The 20,384-nt window shown below is 43.4% G+C and overlaps 2 protein-coding genes across 4 annotated transcripts in view; one reads left to right on the top strand and one right to left on the bottom strand.

Annotated features, from left to right (window-relative positions):
• LOC138785607 (myosin-6-like) overlaps positions 1-9,707 on the bottom strand; it is a 452,023-nt gene extending 442,316 nt beyond the window's left edge. The window contains exon 1 of the mRNA XM_069961719.1: positions 9,698-9,707. The gene's annotated coding sequence lies outside the window, so the exon portion shown is untranslated. The remainder of the gene's footprint in view (positions 1-9,697) is intronic.
• LOC138785605 (spindle assembly abnormal protein 6 homolog) overlaps positions 1-20,384 on the top strand; it is a 65,399-nt gene that overhangs the window by 11,850 nt on the left and 33,165 nt on the right. For all 3 annotated transcript variants that reach the window (XM_069961710.1, XM_069961711.1, XM_069961712.1), the window contains exons 2-3: positions 15,464-15,524; positions 19,695-19,774. In XM_069961710.1, the coding sequence (XP_069817811.1) occupies positions 15,464-15,524; positions 19,695-19,774 (141 nt within the window). The remainder of the gene's footprint in view (positions 1-15,463; positions 15,525-19,694; positions 19,775-20,384) is intronic.

Here is a 20,384-nt window from a genome sequence, read left to right as displayed (position 1 = left end):
CTGCTATATGCTGATCAATACAGATCAGCATATAGCAGCTAAATTCAGCTTTCCTGGTCATCGGTGACCCGGAAAGCAATGGCAATTGGTGCTGTCCGAGATAGCACCAATCGCCATTAGTGTCCCCACTAAAGATGGCCGCGGTGCCACCCGCACGATCGCCGTGATAGGCCGGCCAATCACGGCGATCATACTGTAAAAAAACAGTTTTGCCGGGTTCTGCACCCCTGAGGGGTGCAGAACAGGTGTGTGTGGTGCAGGTGTACCATACTCACCTGATCTGGGCGTCCGGAGCGAAGATCTGTGGTCCTCGCGTCTTCTTCGGGTCACTTCCGGGTTCGGTTGTCCAGCGTCGGAAATCTTCGGAAACTCTCCGGTCCTCGGGTTCGGCGAGCCTCGGCAATCTCCGGCAGCTTTGCTCTACTGCCCCCTACCGGCTGATCAGTGAATATCATTCACTGATCAGTTGCTTTGTGTTTAAAAAGATTAATTTTTTTTTTTTGCACCCTAACGCCGCTGAGTGCTGATCAGCATTGCACGTAAGTGCGACGCTGATCAGCAACTCCTCCTTTTTGGCGTAGGGGCGTTTTTCCCCCTATATCCTACCGCCACTGTCTGCTGATAAATGCCGCACATAAGTGCAGCATTTATCAGCAGCTCCTTTCTTGGCGTAGGGATATTTTTTTCTTACTGTCAAAAAAACACTACACTACACCACACTACATGGAATAAAGTTTACACTACACTACATTACACATTTACATACCCCATATACCAATCCCCGTATAAAGATGGCCCCCAGGGTGTTTTTGGCGTCAGAGACATACGTTATTATTGCCTTCGACACCGAAGCAGCCAGTGAGGATGAATGGGGGGATCCTTCGTTCCTCCATTCATCCTCATCGTCCTCATCATCCAGTGACGTGTCTGGGGGTAGCGTAGCGTACGCTGCCCCCCAGACGTCTTTCCCGCCAGTACCGTCCCAATAAGAGATGACGGTATGGCTTGAAATTCTCCAAACTCTGTGAGAGTACCTCAGGGTACACTTACAGATTTAGGGTACGTGCACACTGCGGAATGGCGAAGGATAACCCTTTGTGCATTCCGCAGCTGGCATCCACCGGCGGACTGATGCAGGCGTGAGTCTCCGCCCGTGTCATAGATTCCATTCTATGCACGGGCGGATTCCGTAGTCCGTCCAAAGAATGAACACGTTCATTCTTTGGACAGAGGGCGGAATTCGCCCGTGCATAGGATGGAGTCTATGACATGTGCGGAGACGCATGCCTGCATCAGTCCGCCGGTGGGTGCCAGCTGCGGAATGCACAAAGGGTAATCCTTCGCCATTCTGCAGTGTGCACGTACACTTAGAGTGTATGAAGGAAGGGACACCCGAATCCAGCCCCCAGATGCCCCCCCATCCTCGGAGTTAGTGGGAAGATCGTTTGGGAACTGATCTTACTACTGCTGGATAAAGGTTACCACCTGTACGGGGATACTTTTATACCAGCTCCCCCTCTTCTGGTCCCTCGCTGCCTGAGCTACTGTAGCTTGCGGCACGATCCGAAAATATCAGAAGCAGAAATAGAGCCCTAATATTTAGCAGCCATGGAGCGGCCCCAGCGCTTCTGGATATGAAGGACCCCGGATCGCACCAGGAAAACATTTTCCAGGTGACGTCCCCCACATTGAAGAACGGGAGACCCCAGTAGAAGTGCAGAGTGTGGCGAAACAGGGGGATCAGGAAGGACACCATTTTCCAGTGTGACACCTGTCCTGATCACCCTCTGCATACTGGATCGCTTCAAGGCAAACCACACAGAGTTCTACATTTTCTAAATTCTGTCCCTTATTCCTATTTCAGGGGTCACGTTGATCCAGGGATTATTCTGATAGCCAATATGGAGTCGGGAAGGAATTTTTCCCCTGTGATGAGGCTACTGTCTGCCTCACGAGGTTTTTTTTTTTTTTTTGCCTTCCTCTGGATCAACACAGGTTGAATTTGATGGACACCTGTCATTTTCAACCTTATAAACTAATAAGTGGCCTAATACCCCCAAATAAATTAGAATTGTCCCTTTTCCCCAGCTAAATAGGTATGGCCACCATTCCCATTAGAGGATGCCATGATGCAATTATAAAGCCTTTGTGCTGCCAGGGCAGTAGAAACTCCCCACAAGTGACCCCATTCTGGAAACTAAACCCCTTAAGGAATCTAACAAGGGGGGCAGCGGGGATATGGCCCCTGGTGACGGGCACATTTGTGGCGTGAAAATGAAAAAATTGTATTTTTCACGGCACATGTTCCACATATGTGCCCGTCACCAGTGGGGTCCATATGCTCACTGTACCCCTTGTTGGATTCCTTATGGGGTGTAGTTTCCAGAATGGGGTCACTTGTGGGGGGTTTCTACTGTCCTGGCAGCACAGGAGCTTTTTAATTGCGACATGGCCTCCATCCTCCATTCCAGCCTCTAAATAGCGCTCTGTGCCTTTGGTGGCTTGCCCTCTGCCCATATGGCACATTATGCCCACATGTGGGGTATTTTCGTACTCAGGGGAAATTACTCTACACGTTTTGTGTTCACTTTCTTTTTTAACCCCTTGTGGAAAAGGAAAAAATAAAGGCTAGACTAACATATAGTGTAAAAAATGTTTAATTTTTACACTAAATCATTGATCTTGTCTTGATTTTTTTCATTTTCACAAGGGGTTAAAAGATTAAAAAAAACACTAAATGTGTAGAGCAATTTCCCCTGAGTACGGAAATACCCCACATGTGGACATAAAGCGTCATGCGGGTGCAGGGTAAGCCTCCAAAGGGAAGGAGCGCCATTTGGCTTTTGGAGGCTGGATTTGGCTGGAATGGATTTTGAGGGGCCATGTTGCATTTAAAAGGCCCCTGTGTTGCCAAGACAGTTGAACCCCCCCCCCCCCCCCACAAGTGACCCCATTATGGAAACTACACCCCTCAGGGAATGTAGCAAGGGGTGTAGTGAGCATATGGACCCCACTGGTGACGGGCACAAATGTGGAACAATATGGCGTGAAAATGAAATATTACATTTTTTTACACTATAATGTTGGTTTAGCCTTACATTTTTCATTTTCACAAGAGGTTAAAAGAGAAAAAAAAAACACAAAATGTGTAGAGCAATTTCCCCCGAGTCCGTAAATACCCCACATGTGGACATAAAGCGCCATGTGGGTGCAGGGCAAGCCTCCGAAGGGAAGGAGCGCCATTTGGATTTTGGAGGTTGGATTTGACCAGAATGGATGATGAACGCATTTACAGAGCCCTCGTGCTGCCAAAACACTATAAACCCCCCCATAAGTGACCCCATTCTGGAAACTACACCCCTCAAGGAATCTAACAAGGGGTGCAGTGAGGATATGGACCCCTTGATGATGGGCACATTTGTGCCGTGAAAGTAAAAAAATACAAATTTTCACTTTCACGTCACATTGTTCCACATCTGTGCCCGTCACCAGTGGGGTCCATATCCTCATTGCACCCCTTGTTAGATTCCTTGAGGGGTGTAGTTTCAAGAATGGGGTCACTTGTGGGGGGTTTCCAGTGTTTTGGCAGCACGAGGGCTCTGTAAATGCGACATGACCCTTGAAATCCATTCCAGTAAATTCCAGCTTGCAAAGGCCAATTGGCGCTCCTTCCCTTTGGACGCTCGTCCTGCGCTCGCTTGGCACTTTATGTCCACATGTGGGGCATTTCTGTACTTGGGAGAAACTGCGCTACATGTTTGATGTTTTTTTTTTTTCTTTTATCCCCTTGTAAAAATTAAAAATGAAGGCTAGAACAACGTTTTAGTGTAAAAAATAGAATTTTTCCTTTTTTACACCACATTGTTCTGAAAATCTGTGAAGCACTTGTGGGGTCCAGATGCTCACCGCACCCCTTGTTACATTCCTTGAGGGGTGTAGTTTTCTAAATGGTGTCCCTTTTAGGGGTGTTTTTTAGGTTTTGGCACCCCAGAGCCTCTGCCAACCTGAAGTGGTACAGTCAGAAATGACCAAATATAACGGAGGCGTTGAAATTCACTAGGCGCTCCCTTATATCTGAGGCTTGTGGTTGCGTCAAATAGCGCAATAGGGCCACATATGGGGTATTTCTATAAACTGCAGAAACGGGGCAATCAATATTGGGGTGAATTTTTCTGCTAATAGGTTTATCATTATGAAAGATATTGGATTACAATAAAATCTCTGCACAGAAAATAAAAATTTTCAAATTTCTTACACACTTCACACTTAGCTTTTATTTCTGTGACTCCCCTAAAGGGTTAAAAAAACTTTCTGGATGTGCTTTTGCAGAGTTTGGGGGGGGGGGGTGCAGTTTCTGAAATGGGGTGCTTTGTGGGGCTTTCTAACATACAGTCCCCTCAAATACACTTTAAACCTGAACCGGTCCCTAAAAATATCTGATTTTGAAATTTTACTGAAAATTTGGAAAATTGCTGCTAATGTTTTAAGCTTTCTATTGTCTAAAAAAAATGAAATATAGTTTAATAAAAGCTATTAACATAAAGTAGACATGTTGCTAATGCTATTTAATATATAATTTATGTGGCATAACCATTTTCTGTATAAGCAGAAAGGTTTCAAAGTTGGAAAAATGCATTTTTTCACAATTTTTCACGTTATTTTGGTGTTTTTCATAAAGATTCGTTATGAGTATTAGTTACATAGTTAATACGGTTGAAAAAAGACACATGTCCATCAAGTTCAACCAAGGAGGGGGTGGATACAGGGAAGGGGTGATAGGTTCTATACATATGCATTTATATTATTTTGCTCTAAGAACTTGTCTAGGCTGGTTTTGAAGCCCTCTACTGTTTTTGCTGTGACCAGATCCTGTGGTAGACTGTTCCACAGATTCACAGTTCTCATGGTAAAGAAGGCTTGTCGCCTCCGGAGATTGAACCTTTTTTTCTCCAGGCGGAGGCAGTGCCCCCTTGTCCTTTGAGGGGGTTTTACCTGGAACATCTTTTCCCCATATCTCTTGTAGGGGCCATTTATATATTTAAATAAGTTAATCATATCTCCCCTTAAACGTCTCTTCTCCAGACTCAACAAATGTAATTCTTTTAATCTCTCCTCATAACTAAGATGCTCCATTCCCCTTATTAGTTTAGTTGCCCGTCTTTGTACCCTCTCCAGCTCTAGAACATCCTTTTTATGAATCGGGTTCCAAAACTGGACGGCATACTCCAGATGAGGCCGCACCAAAGCTTTATAAAGCGGTAATATTATATCCCTGTCCCGAGAGTCCATGCCTGTTTTAATGCCTGACAATATCCTGCTGGCCTTAGAAGCAGCTGACTGACATTGTGTACTGTTCTGTAGTCTATTATCTACAAGGACACCCAGATCCTTCTCCTTCAGTGACTCTCCCAGAATAACTCCCCCCAGGACATATGATGCATGTGGGTTATTAGTACCCAGGTGCATAACTTTACATTTATCCACATTGAACCTCATTTGCCAAGTGGACGCCCAAATACTCAGTGTGTCTAAGTCATCCTGTAACATCTGCACATCCTCCATAGACTGTACTGTACTACAAAGCTTGGTGTCATCTGCAAAGATAGAAACATTGCTTTTAATTCCATTCTCAATATCATTAATAAACAAGTTAAACAGAAGAGGGCCCAGTACTGACCCTTGGGGTACACCACTTATTACCGGGGACCATTCGGAGTAGGAATCATTGACCACCACTCTCTGGGTACGATTATTAAGCCAGTTTTCAATCCAGTTACACATTAAATTTTCCAAACCAATAGACTTTAACTTACCCATCAGACGTCCATGAGGAACTGTGTCAAACGCTTTTGCAAAATCCAGGTACACTATATCCACAGCCGCGCCGCCATCCAGGCTTCTACTTACCTCTTCATAGAAACATATTAGGTTGGTTTGACAGCTTCTGTCCTTAGTAAAACCATGCTGGTTATCACTTATAATACTATTAGCCACTACATATTCCTGGATGTAGTCCCTTATAAGCCCCTCAAATAGTTTCCCCACAATGGACGTTAAGCTTACGGGTCTATAGTTACCTGGGGAAGTTCGAGAGCCCTTTTTGAAGATCGGCACTACGTTTGCCTTACGCCAGTCCCTCGGCACAATACCAGTAAGCAAAGAATCACGGAATATTTCATACAAGGGTAGTGAAATTACAGAACTGAGTTCCCTAAGAACTCTGGGGTGCAATCCATCAGGCCCTGGAGCTTTGGTTACATTGAGTTTGTTTAATTTATCTTGGACCATATCTATAGTAAACCAGTTCAGTACATTACATGTGTTAGCAGCACTGGCCCCACCCACCTCAGTACTGGCCCCACCCACCACAGCTCCATCCTCTTTTGTATATACAGAACTGAAGAACCCATTAAGTAACTCAGCTTTCTCCTGATCCCCAGTTATTAATTCCCCGTCGCCATTATTTAGGGGTCCTACATGCTCTGACCTTGGTTTTTTTGCATTAATATATTTGAAGAATTTTTGGGGGTTTCTTTTGCTTTCTATAGCTACCTGCCTTTCATTGTGAATTTTTGCAGCTTTTATTACATTTTTACAGGTTTTGTTGACTTCTTTGTAATGTTTAAATGCTACAGCTGACCCCTCTGATTTATATTTTTGAATGCCCCTTTTTTCTCATTTATAGCCCTTCTAACCTCGGTTGTAAGCCATGTGGGATTGGATTTTAACCGTTTATATTTGTTACCCATAGGAATATATTTGGCAGTACAGTTATTTAATGTGGATTTGAAGATTTCCCATTTATTAGCTGTATCCGTATGTGACAGCAGCCGCTCCCAGTCTATGCCCTGAAGTTCTGCCCTTAACCCAGGAAAATTGGCCCTTTTAAAATTAAGAGTTTTTGCCCTCCCAACATGCTTTTCTTTTCTACACTTTAAGCTAAAAGTCACTATATTGTGGTCACTATTACCCAGGTGTTCATGGACAGTGACATCCCCAACCAGCTCAGCGTTGTTAGAAATAACCAGATCCAACAAGGCATCACTTCTAGTTGGCTCCTCCACAAACTGGCCCAGAAAATTATCCTGCAGGAGGTTAAGAAATTCCCTCCCCTTTGTGGTTTTAGCTGAACCGTGACCCCAATCTATATCTGGGTAGTTGAGGTCCCCCATTATCACTACTGTTCCCTCCTGGGCAGCCCGCTCTATTTGTCTATTCAACTGGCCATCTACCTCCTCAGTAATGTTGGGGGGTCTATAGATTACACCAAGAATAATTTTTTCACTCTTTACCTCCTTCTGTAGTTCTACCCATAATGCTTCCACATCATCACAGTCATCTCCCACTATTGCATCTTTTACACTCACTTTAATATCATTTCTGACATACAGACATACTCCTCCTCCCCTTCTGACTCCATTTTACCAGAAATGTAAAGTACAATATGTCACGAGAAATCAGAATCTCAGTATCGGCTGGATAGGTAAAAGCATCCCGAAGTTATTAATGAATAAAGTGACACTGGTCATATTCATAAAATTTGTCTCTGTCCTTAAAGGACAACTCCAGCGGAAAAAATTTTTGGCTTATTTAACACACATTACAAAGTTATATAACTTTGTAATGTGGTTAAATACCCGGTCTGGCCCCCTTCCCCCACTTTCCGACCCCCCACCCCGGAAGTTAAAGAATGTATACATTACCTATTACGGTCATCACGGTCCTCTTCTCTGGTGTCGGGTGACGTCAGAGCTGGGGGGCGGTCCGGGTCTTCTTCCTCTTCGGCGTCTTCATTAAGAGTGAATGGGAGAGAAAAGGCTGCTGGTGCACATGCGCACCAGCAGCCTTTTCATTGGCTGGAGCGCATCACATGGCTTCCAGCTTGCTCAGCCCTGATTGGCTGAGCTTGCTGGAAGCCATGTGATGCGCTCCAGCCAATGAAAAGGCTGCTGGTGCGCAAGCGCACTGGCAGCCTTTTCTCTCTCATGGACCCGGAAGCAAGAGACATCGCTGGACGGCGGACGCAGGTGACGGTGAGGCTGACGGCGGGCGAATGGAGTGGCGATCGTCACCGGAGGGATGGTGAGTATGGTGTCTGTGTGTGTCTGTGTTTTTGTTTTTTTTTTTGTTTTTTTTTTTTGGGGGGGGGTCCCGCCGGAGTTGTCCTTTAAGGCCATTTCAGGCTATGTCCTTAAGGGGTTAAAAAAAATAAAATAAAATAAAGCAGCCATGAACTTCAAGCATATTTCATAGTAATTTTTCCTAGTGTGTTTGGAGGTTTTTTTTAATATAATTTTTCATGATTTTTTTTTTCCTAGTGTGTTTTGAAGTTCTATTAACCCCTTGAGGACAGAGCCAATTTCGATTTTTTTTTTTTTTTGCATTTTCGCTTTTTCCTCCTTGTGCTTAAAAGGCCATAGCACTTGCATTTTTCTACCTAGAAACCCACACAAGCACTTATTTTTTGCGCCGCTAATTGTACTTCCCAATGGCAGTCTGAATTTTTTCATAAAGTTCATTGTAAAACCAGAACAAAAATAAACGGATGGTGAAATAAAAAAAAAAGCATTTTTGTTTGTTTACATTTTGGGCATATTTGTTTTTACGCTATTTGCCCTGGGGTAAAACTGACTTGTTATATATGTTCCTCAAGTCGTTACGATTTAAAACGATATGTAACATGTATAACTTTTATATTATCTGATGGCCTGTAAAAAATTCGAACCATTGTTAACAAATATATGTTCCTTAAAATCGCTCTATTCCCAGGCTTATAGCGCTTTTATCCTTTGGTCTATGGGGCTGTTTGAGGTGTCATTTTTTGCGCCATGATGTGTTCTTTCTATCGGTAGCTTTTTGATCGCTTTTTCTTACAATTTTTCTGGATTTGATGGACCTAAAATGCGCAATTTTGCACTTTGGGATTTTTTTGCGCTTACGCCGCTTACCGTGCGAGATCAGGAATGTGATAAATTAATAGTATGGGCGATTACGTACGTGGTGATGGCAAACATGTTTGTTTATTTATTTGTTTACGTTTATTTATTACAAGGGAAAAGGGGGGTGATTCAGACTTTTATTAGGGGAGGGGCCTTTTGATTGAAAACATCACTTTTTTTTTTTTCTTTCTTTACGTTTACACTTATACTAGAAGCCCCCCTGGGGGACTTTTAGTATAAGTGCACTGATCTCTCATTGAGATCTATGCTGCATAGATAAATGAGATCGGCACTCGTTTGCTTTCGGCTGCTGCAGCCAAAAACAAACGAGTGCCAAGCCGGGATCAGCGCCATTTTGGCGGAGACCCCGGCCGGCACCAGACATGGAGATCACCGCCACTTGACACCAGGGAGCGGCTGCATACGATAATCTGATACAGCTGTCAACTTTGACAGCTGCATCTGATTAGCGGGCACGGCGATCGGACCGTGCCCGCTAATAGCCGCGATCCCAGGCTACATGCGGCACCTGGGATTGCTGTGGTTCCATTCCGGGATCGCTGCTGTTCTGAACGCCCTATTGACAACAGGAAGTAAATATACGCCCCTTTGTCGTTAAGGGGTTAAAAAATAAATTGGATACAATGGCAATAAATACTGCATGCAAAGCACTGTAAAAGCTGCCCCCATGTTAGCTTTGTTTGCTAAAGTGTGTACTTTTTTTAACTGGTAGTAAAATGGCTTCTCTAAAGGGAAACTGACAGCACGGGTATGTATACTGTATATCCATGCTGCCAGTTACCTACTAAGCGAGCATCATGTAGGTACCTTTTTGATGGAAAATAGGGCCAGAATAGGATTCTCTTTTGCAAAAGAATACATTTACGTCATGGAAGCCCATGGCTTATGACCCATGACATAAATGTATGCCAATTAGCGCGGTGGTTCTATGAAGTGAGCTCTACGGCTGCCAGGAAAACATGGATACAGCCTGTGGCTTTTATCCATGCTTTCCAGGGATCCCTACGGTAGCATCCAACTTCTGCAGCGTCGGGGAGTCATACTCCAAGGGTTCCGAGAACATCGTTGAACTTGAACAGTTTGTCAGATCAGCTTGACGCTACTCTGGTCTCGTACTGTAATGTAGTGTCATAGAGGAGTGGTTTAGCGTTTGTGCCAACGTTTTGTGTTTACAGGGGGCCTGCCAACTACACTACACTGGTATAGGAGTAGGACAGCACTCTGTAATGGGGTGATGCTCATAGAAATAGAAATCAGTTCAAGCAAGTAGTAAAGAGATATCCCAACACTCACCAACTCACCACTGGTGAATGCTGGGTTATAATACTAAATACTCTTTACTTAATCCATGGATTGAATTAATAATAATTAATCCATAGAAACAATACATGACAATACATTACAAATGTAGGAGAAATCAGCCCTGATAATCATGGTGTACAGGGTGTATGAGAGCAGCCAATTTATGCCTCCATGTAGTATTTAGACCCTATTTTGTAGCCCTCATATAGTTTGCAGGGTCCATCTATGCTCTCATATAGTAAAAAGGCCACTATCTATATCCTAACATAGTACATTATCACCCTTGTCCCCTTGTGCCGCATCCCCTCCCCAAAGAGCTAAGATAAGGTACCCTTCTAACTAGTAAACTGTCACTTCATGCACACTGTCAACACCACGGGTCAGCTTCAGGTGCTGACAGATTCGCTTTAAGACGTAAAATATTACAAAAGCTATGTAAAATACACAAACACAAAAGTGAAAATTGGGTGTGTCCACAAGGCCAAAATAGGCTGTATCATTTAAAGGGTTAATATGTATAATGTAATAAATGTTTCTGTTCCGTTAGCTTTTTTACCATTGGGGATGAGTGAATTTACAGTACTAGCGAAGCGCTTTGCTAGTCTTGGCCGTCAGCTTGTCAGCCTGCTGTCTTTGAACGTTTTGGTCCAACTCCAACTCCTGTCTCCAGATCCTTCATAAATGGCTAGTCAGACACCAGGGGAGTAGTTATTACACTGGTGTAAAGTAGAACTGGCTCAGCAGCTTCTTCCTAATGTCCTACATGATCCTGGGGCGACTTCTGCGGGAATAAGGCAAAGATATAAAGCCGATTCTCCAGTGTGTGTGTGTGCGTAGTAGATGCAGCTAGTCTCCAGCCACCATGAATTTAAGAACTCAAAACTAGACTATATGGCCAAGGGGGCTTTTCTGCTGCATCTAAATATTTACCATACACAAAGAAAAACTGCTAACAAGGCCAGATACCTGTGATATAGAGGGGGTCAGCCATAGGCCCAGATTTATCAGTTCTCTGTCAGCGTCCCCACTTCTCGATCATCTTGGCCTCACAGAAACTACCCACTTAGCCAGTCAGTGACTGCAGCTGTGACCCACCTTACTCACTGATTGCCTGGGTGGGGCCATGACATCACCCTGGATTTTTCACTGTTGCCCAGAGTTGCTGCAGCCATAGCACACACGCACACCCACACACACAGCCTGCTGTATCCATAGTACACACAGACAGCCTGCTGGGGCCGAAACAGCCCATCCCTATCTAGAAAGTGTTTTTCTGGTTTTAATAAATATATTGATGGAACATAAAATATATTGATCAGGAACATTTATAAAATTCATTTTCTCTTTTGTCCAATATATTCAGTATTAGGCCAGCTTCATGCATACAGGATTGCAGGAGATTTCACACTGCAAGTTCTGCAGTAAAATCCACTGCAATCCTGTGCCCTGTCATTTTCTATAGGCTTGCATACTCGCAGCATATTTTTTATTCCGCTGCAAGTATGTAAAGCCCTGCCCCACTTAAGGAGAAGTCAGGCGAAAATTTTTATGGTGGTGTCACGACCCGACTCCCAGAGCTGTGCGGGCTGTGGCTGCTGGAGAGGATGATGGCAGAAGGATGCTCAGTGTCCCTCCAGTGCCCTGTGTCCCTCAGTGTCCCCCTGTCATCATCCTCTCCAGCAGCCACAGCCCGCACAGCTCTGGGAGTCGGGTCGTGACATCACCATTTTATCCAGGAAGGGAAGCTTTGATGCAGTAGTAAGTGCAGGGAAAAAAGCACTTTATAAGCATTTCCCATAATAAGTGTATATTGGTGATTTGTATAACTTTTGGGGACTAATACAATACTTAAATAAAAATTTTCATCAGACTTCTTGTTTAAAGGGGTAGTGCGGCGTTTAACTTTTATTCACTAAATAACTGACATTACAAAGTTATACAACTTTGTAATGTCTGTTATTTAAGTAAATGGCCCCCTTCCCCAGTGTTCCCCCCCAACCCGGAAGTATTGGTGCATTATACTTACGTGTTCGCTGTTGACGACGTCAGCTTCGGGAGGCCGGCCGAACCGCTCCAACACAGTTATGCTCAGCCAATCGCGGCTGAGCAGCTGATGACGCAGCAGAGGGGGGCTAGCATGAGGGACGGCTGGAGCGGTTCGGCCGGCCTCCCGAAACTGACGTCGTCGACACAAAAAGGCGACCGGGAATACAGGAGAGGGGGCCATTCGCTTATATAACACACATTACAAAGTTTTATTATAACTTTGTAATGTTTGTTATTTAGTGAATAAAAGTTAAATGCCGCACTACCCCTTTAACCTGGCCCTGCCCAGATAATACATTACCTGCTACTCTCCTGTTTGCTGCTTTGGCTCCCTGATGCCCCATTCAGCCAATCAGTGTGATGGACTCGAAATGATGGACGTCATTTTATAAAGATTATAAACAGACTAGAAAAGAAACGTTTTGGGAAAATAGCCTATGTCTAGATTTAAATTATAATAAATTACTAAAATGCTGTCGCTGCTCAGTACAAGATAATTAAAGGGGGTTAAAATAATTGAAATCTTCCGGATAGGTGATCAATAGCCGGATAGGTTATCAACTGCGTGACGACACCTGGCTCCCCTGCTGATCATCTATTCGGTGCCTGCACTACAGTAACAATGAAGTCGGAAGCAGTTGTCTCAGTTCCCTGTGTAGTAGCTGCACAGGTGTACTACAGCTTCCACTTCTACCAAAGTGTATAGGAAGCAAAGCTGTACTATGGCTCCTACAGCAGATACAGGGATCGAGCCAACTACTTCCTACTCCATTCTTACTGTAGTGTGGGCACTGAACAGCAGGGCTGTGGAGTCGGAGTCTGAGTTGGAGCTCGTTTTGGCTGGAGTCACAGTTGGAGTCTGAGCTAGCTTTGGCTGGTGTCGGAGTTGGAAAAAGATGTACCGACTCCAGCTTTAAAAAAATCTTTAAAAAATGTAGAATTGAATTTTAATATGAATTTTACAAGTTTTGCTCATGAATATATAGGACACTGGCCCTATTACATAAAGGTGGTCATGGAAAAGTTGTTGATCACTATTTGGCAGTTTGTTTCTGAGCTGGAAGAGTCTATTGGGGGATGGGGGGTGGAGATCTGTGCTGTTCTCTTTCTGGATGCTGGATGGCTGTATATGAGCAGCAGTGTAGTATGAAGATATCCTGTGTAATATAAAGGGGAAGGAGAAGAAGACATAAGTAGTGTAGCTATAACCTCTGTCCTCAGTGTGGTGTTTTCTCTCTGGGAGAATATTGTGTGTTTTTCTTCAGTGTTCAATGGCTGCAGCTGTTTGTATGTGTGTGCGCGCTATGGCTGCAGCAGGCTGAGTGTATGTGTGCTTTGGCTGCAGCAAGCTGTGTGTGTGTATGTGTGCACACTATGGCTGCAGCAGGCTGTGCGTGTGTGTGCTATGGCCGCAGCAGGCTGTGTGTGTGTATGTGTTTGGTGTGCGCTATGGCTGCAGCAAGCTGTGTGTGTGCTATGGCTGCAGCAGGCTGTGTGTGGTGTGTGCTATGGCTGCAGCAAGCTGTGTGTGTGTTTGTGCGCTATGGCTGCAGCAGGCTGTGTGTGCGTGCTATTGCGTGCCCCCACAGTGACCTTCTATATCACTGTGTGACCCCTCTCTATCACTGTGTGACCCCTCTCTATATCACTATGGCTGACATCTATATTACAGGTATCTGGCATTGTTAGCAGTGTTTGTGTGTATGGTGAATATTTAGTTAGAAGCATAGAAGATTGTCAGCAGGAAAAGACCACCTGCTTCATCTAGTCTAGTTGTGAGTAGTTCAGGACATGGAGGCTGAAGACTGGCTGCATCCACTGCACACACAGGAGAAGCTGCTTTATATGTTTCCTTATTCCCTCAGAAGTTGCTCCAGGATCATGTAGGACATTAAGGAGAAGGGAGAAGCTGCTGAACCAGTGTGAGACTTCGGAGTCGGAGTTGGTCCTGATAAAATTCAGGAGTCTGAGTCGGAGGTGTGGCTTACCGACTCCACAGCCCTGCTAAACAGACGATTAACTGATGTATTGTGTGTGTGTATAAATATAATATAGCAGACAGAGAACATTCTTGGTGAGCACTTGTCTCTTCTAGTTCCAGCAGGTCGATGCAGGTGCAAACATTTTGACGTTAGGACGTTTTTTTTTTGTTTGTTTGTTTGTTTGTTTTATAGTGCCCATTTTAGAAGTTAGTAAATATGTGCTTATAGTTGATCTCCATATTTCCTTTTTAATTTTTAAGTAGAGATCTATATTTTTAATGGGAATTGAACTAGTTGGAATGCCATTTCCTGTTGTCGAGTTGCAACGGGGAAATATGCATCAGTGAGAACCCAGTGAGCCTTGTTTCGTTATTGGGGACTCGGTGCCATTTCTTATGGTTCTCGGGCGTCGTTAGACATGAGGACACTTTGAAAACTCTGTTAATGTGTTTTGATGTTCCTACACTAGCATATTTAATGTAAGCTTTATACAGTATAGTTTTACTGTAGTAGATCTTCTGTGTGTTTCAGTAAATCAGGTTGAAAATGGTTATCCAAAGAGAAGGTAAGGCCCCACCTTTTCTGTTCTCCAGCGCTCCACTTTCTCTGTGTGTGTGCTCATAAATTCTGCTGACAAGGAGGGGGCGAGGGCTAGCTGCACGTAATGGCCAATAGCCTCTAAATGTCACTGATGTCAGCAATTGGACATTGTGTGCGTCCAAAGCATGCTCCCACCCTCCCTCTCATCTACGGAAGTTGAATGGATGGGCAGATGGAGGGAATGGAGCACTGGAGAGCAGAGGTTGGACTTTTTCCGCTTTCTGGATAACCAGAATGTTAGATGAGAATGGATTACTTACATTTTTGGCATTTTGTTTTATTCAAAACATCTTCAGTTGTGGTCGAGGTCAGAGCTCTGTTGAGATTATTGTTCCTTCACACAAAACTGTTCAAACTATGCCCTGTGGTCCTTGCTTTGCCCACAGGGACTGGAACAGAAAAGGGCCTTTTCTCAAATTATTGCTGATGTGATGGATGCAAAGAAAAAATGTTATCTCTATCTATGTACATAAACTCACTGGCTTTGGTCCAGGACCTTTATTTCCAGTGAAATGTATTGTTAATGCTACAGCATACATAGTTATCTATTTTCCAAATTTTGTTTTCCATTAGGCGATCCACTGTCAGACTGACTGTCGAAACACATTCATTTTCAAAACCTGTGTATAAAAAGGTAGGTCAACATTTAGTTGCAAGTATTATTTTGTATACTTGTCATGCGTCGTTGAGCGGTTATTTCAAAATAACCACCTTAACTTAAATAATCAGCGGCCATCATTGTAATAACTAGGAGTGGGCGAATTTACAGTAGTAGTGAAGCGCTTTGCTTCTACTGCAAATTTGTTTAACCCTAGTGATGACGGCCATTGTAGGTAAACAACGTTGTTTGCAAAGCAGGGCTGTAGAGTCGGAGTCGGAGCTAGTTTTGGCTGGAGTCGGAAAAAAAATGTTCCGACTCCAGCTTTAAAAAAATCTTTAAAAAATGTAGAATTGAATTTTGATATGAATTTTACAAGTTTTGCTCATGAATATACATTATGAGCAACATTCTAATAGGACACTGGCCCTATTACATAAGGGGGTAATGGAAAAGTGTTCGGTCACTATTTGGTAGTCTGTTTCTGAGCTGAAAGAGTCCATTGTGTGGGGGGGAGATCTGTGCTGTTCTCTTCCTAGATGCTGGATGACTGTATATGAGCAGCAGTGTAATATGAAGCTATCCTGTGTAATATAGAGGAGGAGGAGAAGACATAAGTAGTGTAGTAGTAACCTCTGTCGTCAGTGTGGTGTTTTCTCTCTGGGAGAAGATTGTGTGTGTTTCTTCAGTGTTCTATGGCTGCAGCTGTGTGCAGGGCTGGCGTTGGGGGGGGGGGGGGCGCAAACAGGGCAATTGCCCAGGGCCCCCATCCCCCAGGGGCCCCCCACCCTGTTACAGTGAGTATTAGAGGCAGGAGCGCACAGACAGCGTCCTGCAGCCTCTGGCAGTGATCCCTGGCTACAGCTAATTGCTGCTATCAGGGGTCATACAGAGGCTGCAAGACGCTGAGCTCTGGTGTGTGCTCCCTCCCCCTTCCTCCCGTACCACGTGACCTCCATAATCGTCCTGGTGAGACTGGTGTCGGGGCGATGGGGGAGAAGTCTGCAGGCTGATGTGTGAGAATCCTAGCCTGCTACAAGGAACATGTGCACCACTACTCCCTGCATGCTGTTGATGTTGGTAAGTATACTGTATATGTAGTTAGTGTGTGTGTATGAATGTAGGTGTATCATGCATGAATGTAGTGTGTGTATAGTGTATGGACTGGATGTTGTATATATAATGTGTGTGTCAGTCTATAATAGATATAGGGGTCTGCACTATACAATTCATGAATTAGCCCCATATGTCACAAAAATGCTCTGTGAATAACAGTCGCTATAGGTGGTGCATTACTCCAGTAAGAACAAAGTAGCTATTGTCCATAAACATGAAAGAAAGAATATATATATAATATATATTATAATATACATATACATATGTATATATGTGTGTGTGTATATATATATATATATTTTGCCACTGCTGGTTCAGCAGTGGCAGAAGTTTTAGGATGCAGTTGCTATACACTGTGCACAGGAGCTGCAGCCATTCTCTGGCCTCATCAGACATATATACTGTATGCTGCACGTGACTACTGAGACCAGTGATTAGCTGCAGCTCCCATGTATAGCATATGATATCACTAAGGCAATACGTTGTTTTGTTCCAGAAAAATAAGGTGGTATTCAGTCCTTATGCGGTGGTCACACTATGGCGGTAATATTGGTCTGTATATAATGTGTACATAGAGTAATTATATGGCAGTGTGTATATAGAGGCCTTATGTGGGGGTCACTCTATGGCGGTAACATTGGTCTGTATATAATGTGTATATACGGTCATTATGCTGTGGTCACTTTATAGCAGTAATATTAGTCTGTATAGAGTCCGTTTTCCGGTCATTATGCGGTGGTCATGCAGTGGTGACTATTATTGGTCTTTACATGTGTGCGTTTTCTTCAGTAACAGTATGGAGGTTATATTTGGTCCTGATGACTATATATATATATATATATATATATATATATATATATATATATATATATATATATATATATATATATAATGCATATAAATAGTTTTTGTGTGTGAGTCTTTTACGACACTAGCAGCAGTCCTGGCATGTAACCTTCTGAACTTACTGACTGCGACTAAGGGCCCTACTACATGGACCAATACTTGTCTGAATCAGGCTGATATTGTAATAAGGAGAATGATCAGCTGAAGAGCCGATCGGATGATCGTTGTCTTTTGACAAGTTTAAAAATCATCGTACAGGTAGAGCGGCCAATGGCTGATGATCGTGTCTATAAAATAATAAAGCTATTACTTACCCTACCTTATATTCCCAGTGTCCCCAGGCCTTGTCTCTGGGATTCCCTGGTCAGCGCAGCTCTAACTTCTGGTCCCATCACTGAAGTATACAGGCCCTCAGCCCATCACTGGCCCAGTGGTGTCCTGCCTCGGCCAGTGATTGGCCTGTTACTTCAGACCAGAAGTGAGAACTGCAGCTGCGGTGACCAGAGTGTCGCAAAGACAAGGCCTAAGGACACTGAGGAACGTGATGAGGTAAGTAATAGCTTTATTATTTACTATATGAATGCACAGACATAATCGAGCTGTTTAATAGGTTCTGTAAGCAACATTGGCTAGATTGGCGCTAACTTATCCAGAGTATCTGGTCGTGTAATACCCAAACCCGCCACGAGCAGCGGGTACTGCTGCCAAAAGTGTATGGGGACCTTTAATTGTTTCTAAAATATTTTAAGCATTTGGGGCCCCACCTTCAACTTTGCTCAGGGCAAAATTTAGTTTAAAACCGGCCCTGGCTGTGTGTGTCTGTGTGTGTGTGTGTATGTGCGTGCTATGGCTGCAGTAGGCTGTGTGCGTGCTATGGCTGCAGTAGGCTGTGTGTGTGCTATGACTACAGCAGGCTGTGTGTGTGTGTGTGTGTGTGTGTGTGTGTGTGTGTGTGTGTGTGTGTGTGCGCGCGCGTGCGTGCTATTGCGTGCCCCCACAGTTACCTTCTATATCACTATGTGTGGCCCCCTGTATATTACTATGGCTGACCTCTATTTCACAGGGATCTGGCATTGTTAGCAGTGTTTCTTTAAGTATGGAAGTATGGTGAATATTTAGTTAGAAACATAGAAGACTGTCAGCCGGAAAAGATCACCTGCTCAATCTAGTCTAGTTCTGAGTTGTTCAGGACATGGAGGCTGGAGACTGGCTGCATCCACTGCACACACAGGAGAAGGTGCTTTATATGTTTCCTTATTCCCTCAAAAGTCGCCCCAGAAGACATTAGGGAGAAGCTGCTGAGCCAGTGTGAAAAATAAGCCTGCGATATTGTCTGCAGCGAGGAATTCGGCTGTGGGTAGACACTGATGCGTCCGCATCGGAATTTAGTGTCAGTAAAGATCATCCAGCTGGTACTGCAGTCACTTGATCACGGAATGGCCAGTGTCTCACGTTGTGTGAACATAGCCTTATACTGGTCAATGCTGTGCCATCAGTGATATTGGCACTCTGCTGCTAGTGTCTACCTAAGGTAGACTCTAGATGAAGATTGCTGATTGACCCACACTCAAGTTAGTATTTGATCACAGACCGGGAAACAGATTAGGAGATGCAGGGGCATGCGTACAGTTAGAGCACAAAAAATGGGAAGATGGCTTGTCCCTCTGGAACAATACCATAGGTTGAACTTGATATATTCTTGTATTTTTTTCAGCTAGGCAGCTATGTGAGTTTGTGTGACAGATATGCAAAAACAGAAGAAAAAAGTGATGGGGGCAACATCCCTGTATGTGTGCAACTGACAGCTTTGTTCTAAATATTGCAATAGTCAACTGATTCATAATTAAAACTTGCCCAATAGCAACCTTACAATTATGTCTAGTCTATTGTGCCTAAGGTACTGGACAGTCTTTTTGGTGATGTTTGTGTCAATCTTATAGCAAATAAACATCAATTAGCCTATGATTTCCTAGGTGGGTAACTTAGGGGCCTTTGTTGTAGGAGCTCATAAATGAGATTATAGCAAATAGTCTGTACAATTGCTTCGTTTGTCGAATATATGAAAAATATTAGATAACTGTCTTTGAACAAACAAACAAGAAAAACCTTTGTCTTTGATCAGTAGGTCGAAAGTTAATCTCTGTGTGAAATATAATTTGTTTCCCCATCTGTCTTTATTATTATTTAGATTCATGGATGAGATTTGTAACTTTTCCTTTTCCCTCCATTATTATTTCCTGCTAGGACCTAATTGTTCGTCTTTCGGATGATACAGATCCATTTTTTCTATACAATCTCACTCTAGGGGAAGAAGATTTTCTAAGGTAACCTTGAAGATACGTTTAAATGAGTATTTAGTTTGTGCGTGTACTTGATCAATTATGTATGCGGTGCAGTTCATTGATGTCCAGCTGGTTGAAAGAGGTTTTAACATTCTGAATAATGGTTCTAAGCGATATACAAAATGTGCCTTCAGTTACAAGCCGGGGACGAAATAAGCAGGTAGCCCTACTATGTTCAACGGGCAGATCGTTTTGGTGATTGTTATGAGACTACCCTTTAACACTCCAGCAATATTATTGTGTTTTAGTCATTATGTAGCTAGTTGATAGAGATTATTTATTTATTTATTTATTTATTTATATATATATATATATATATATATATATATATATATATATATATATATATATATATATATATATAGTATTACCTCATTTAGTTGTTCCTTTCTATCTGAAAATTCCTTCTGTTGGGTCATGTTGAGTTCATGGTGACCCCCTCCCCCACAGAAAATACACATTTTTCTGTATTCTCAATTCCCAGAACATACTATATAATCAGGGTGCATGGACTGTTCCATGCAAGCTGCAAACTCCCCTCACAGTTATACAGCTCCTGTCACACAATTATAATAGAATTGATGATCGTTCA

Source organism: Dendropsophus ebraccatus, chromosome 3 (genome assembly GCF_027789765.1).
Source record: "Dendropsophus ebraccatus isolate aDenEbr1 chromosome 3, aDenEbr1.pat, whole genome shotgun sequence".
In the NCBI taxonomy this organism is placed as follows: domain Eukaryota; kingdom Metazoa; phylum Chordata; class Amphibia; order Anura; family Hylidae; genus Dendropsophus; species Dendropsophus ebraccatus.
Note: the sequence above shows the minus strand (reverse complement) of the source record. Positions and strands in the feature narration are given on the sequence as shown.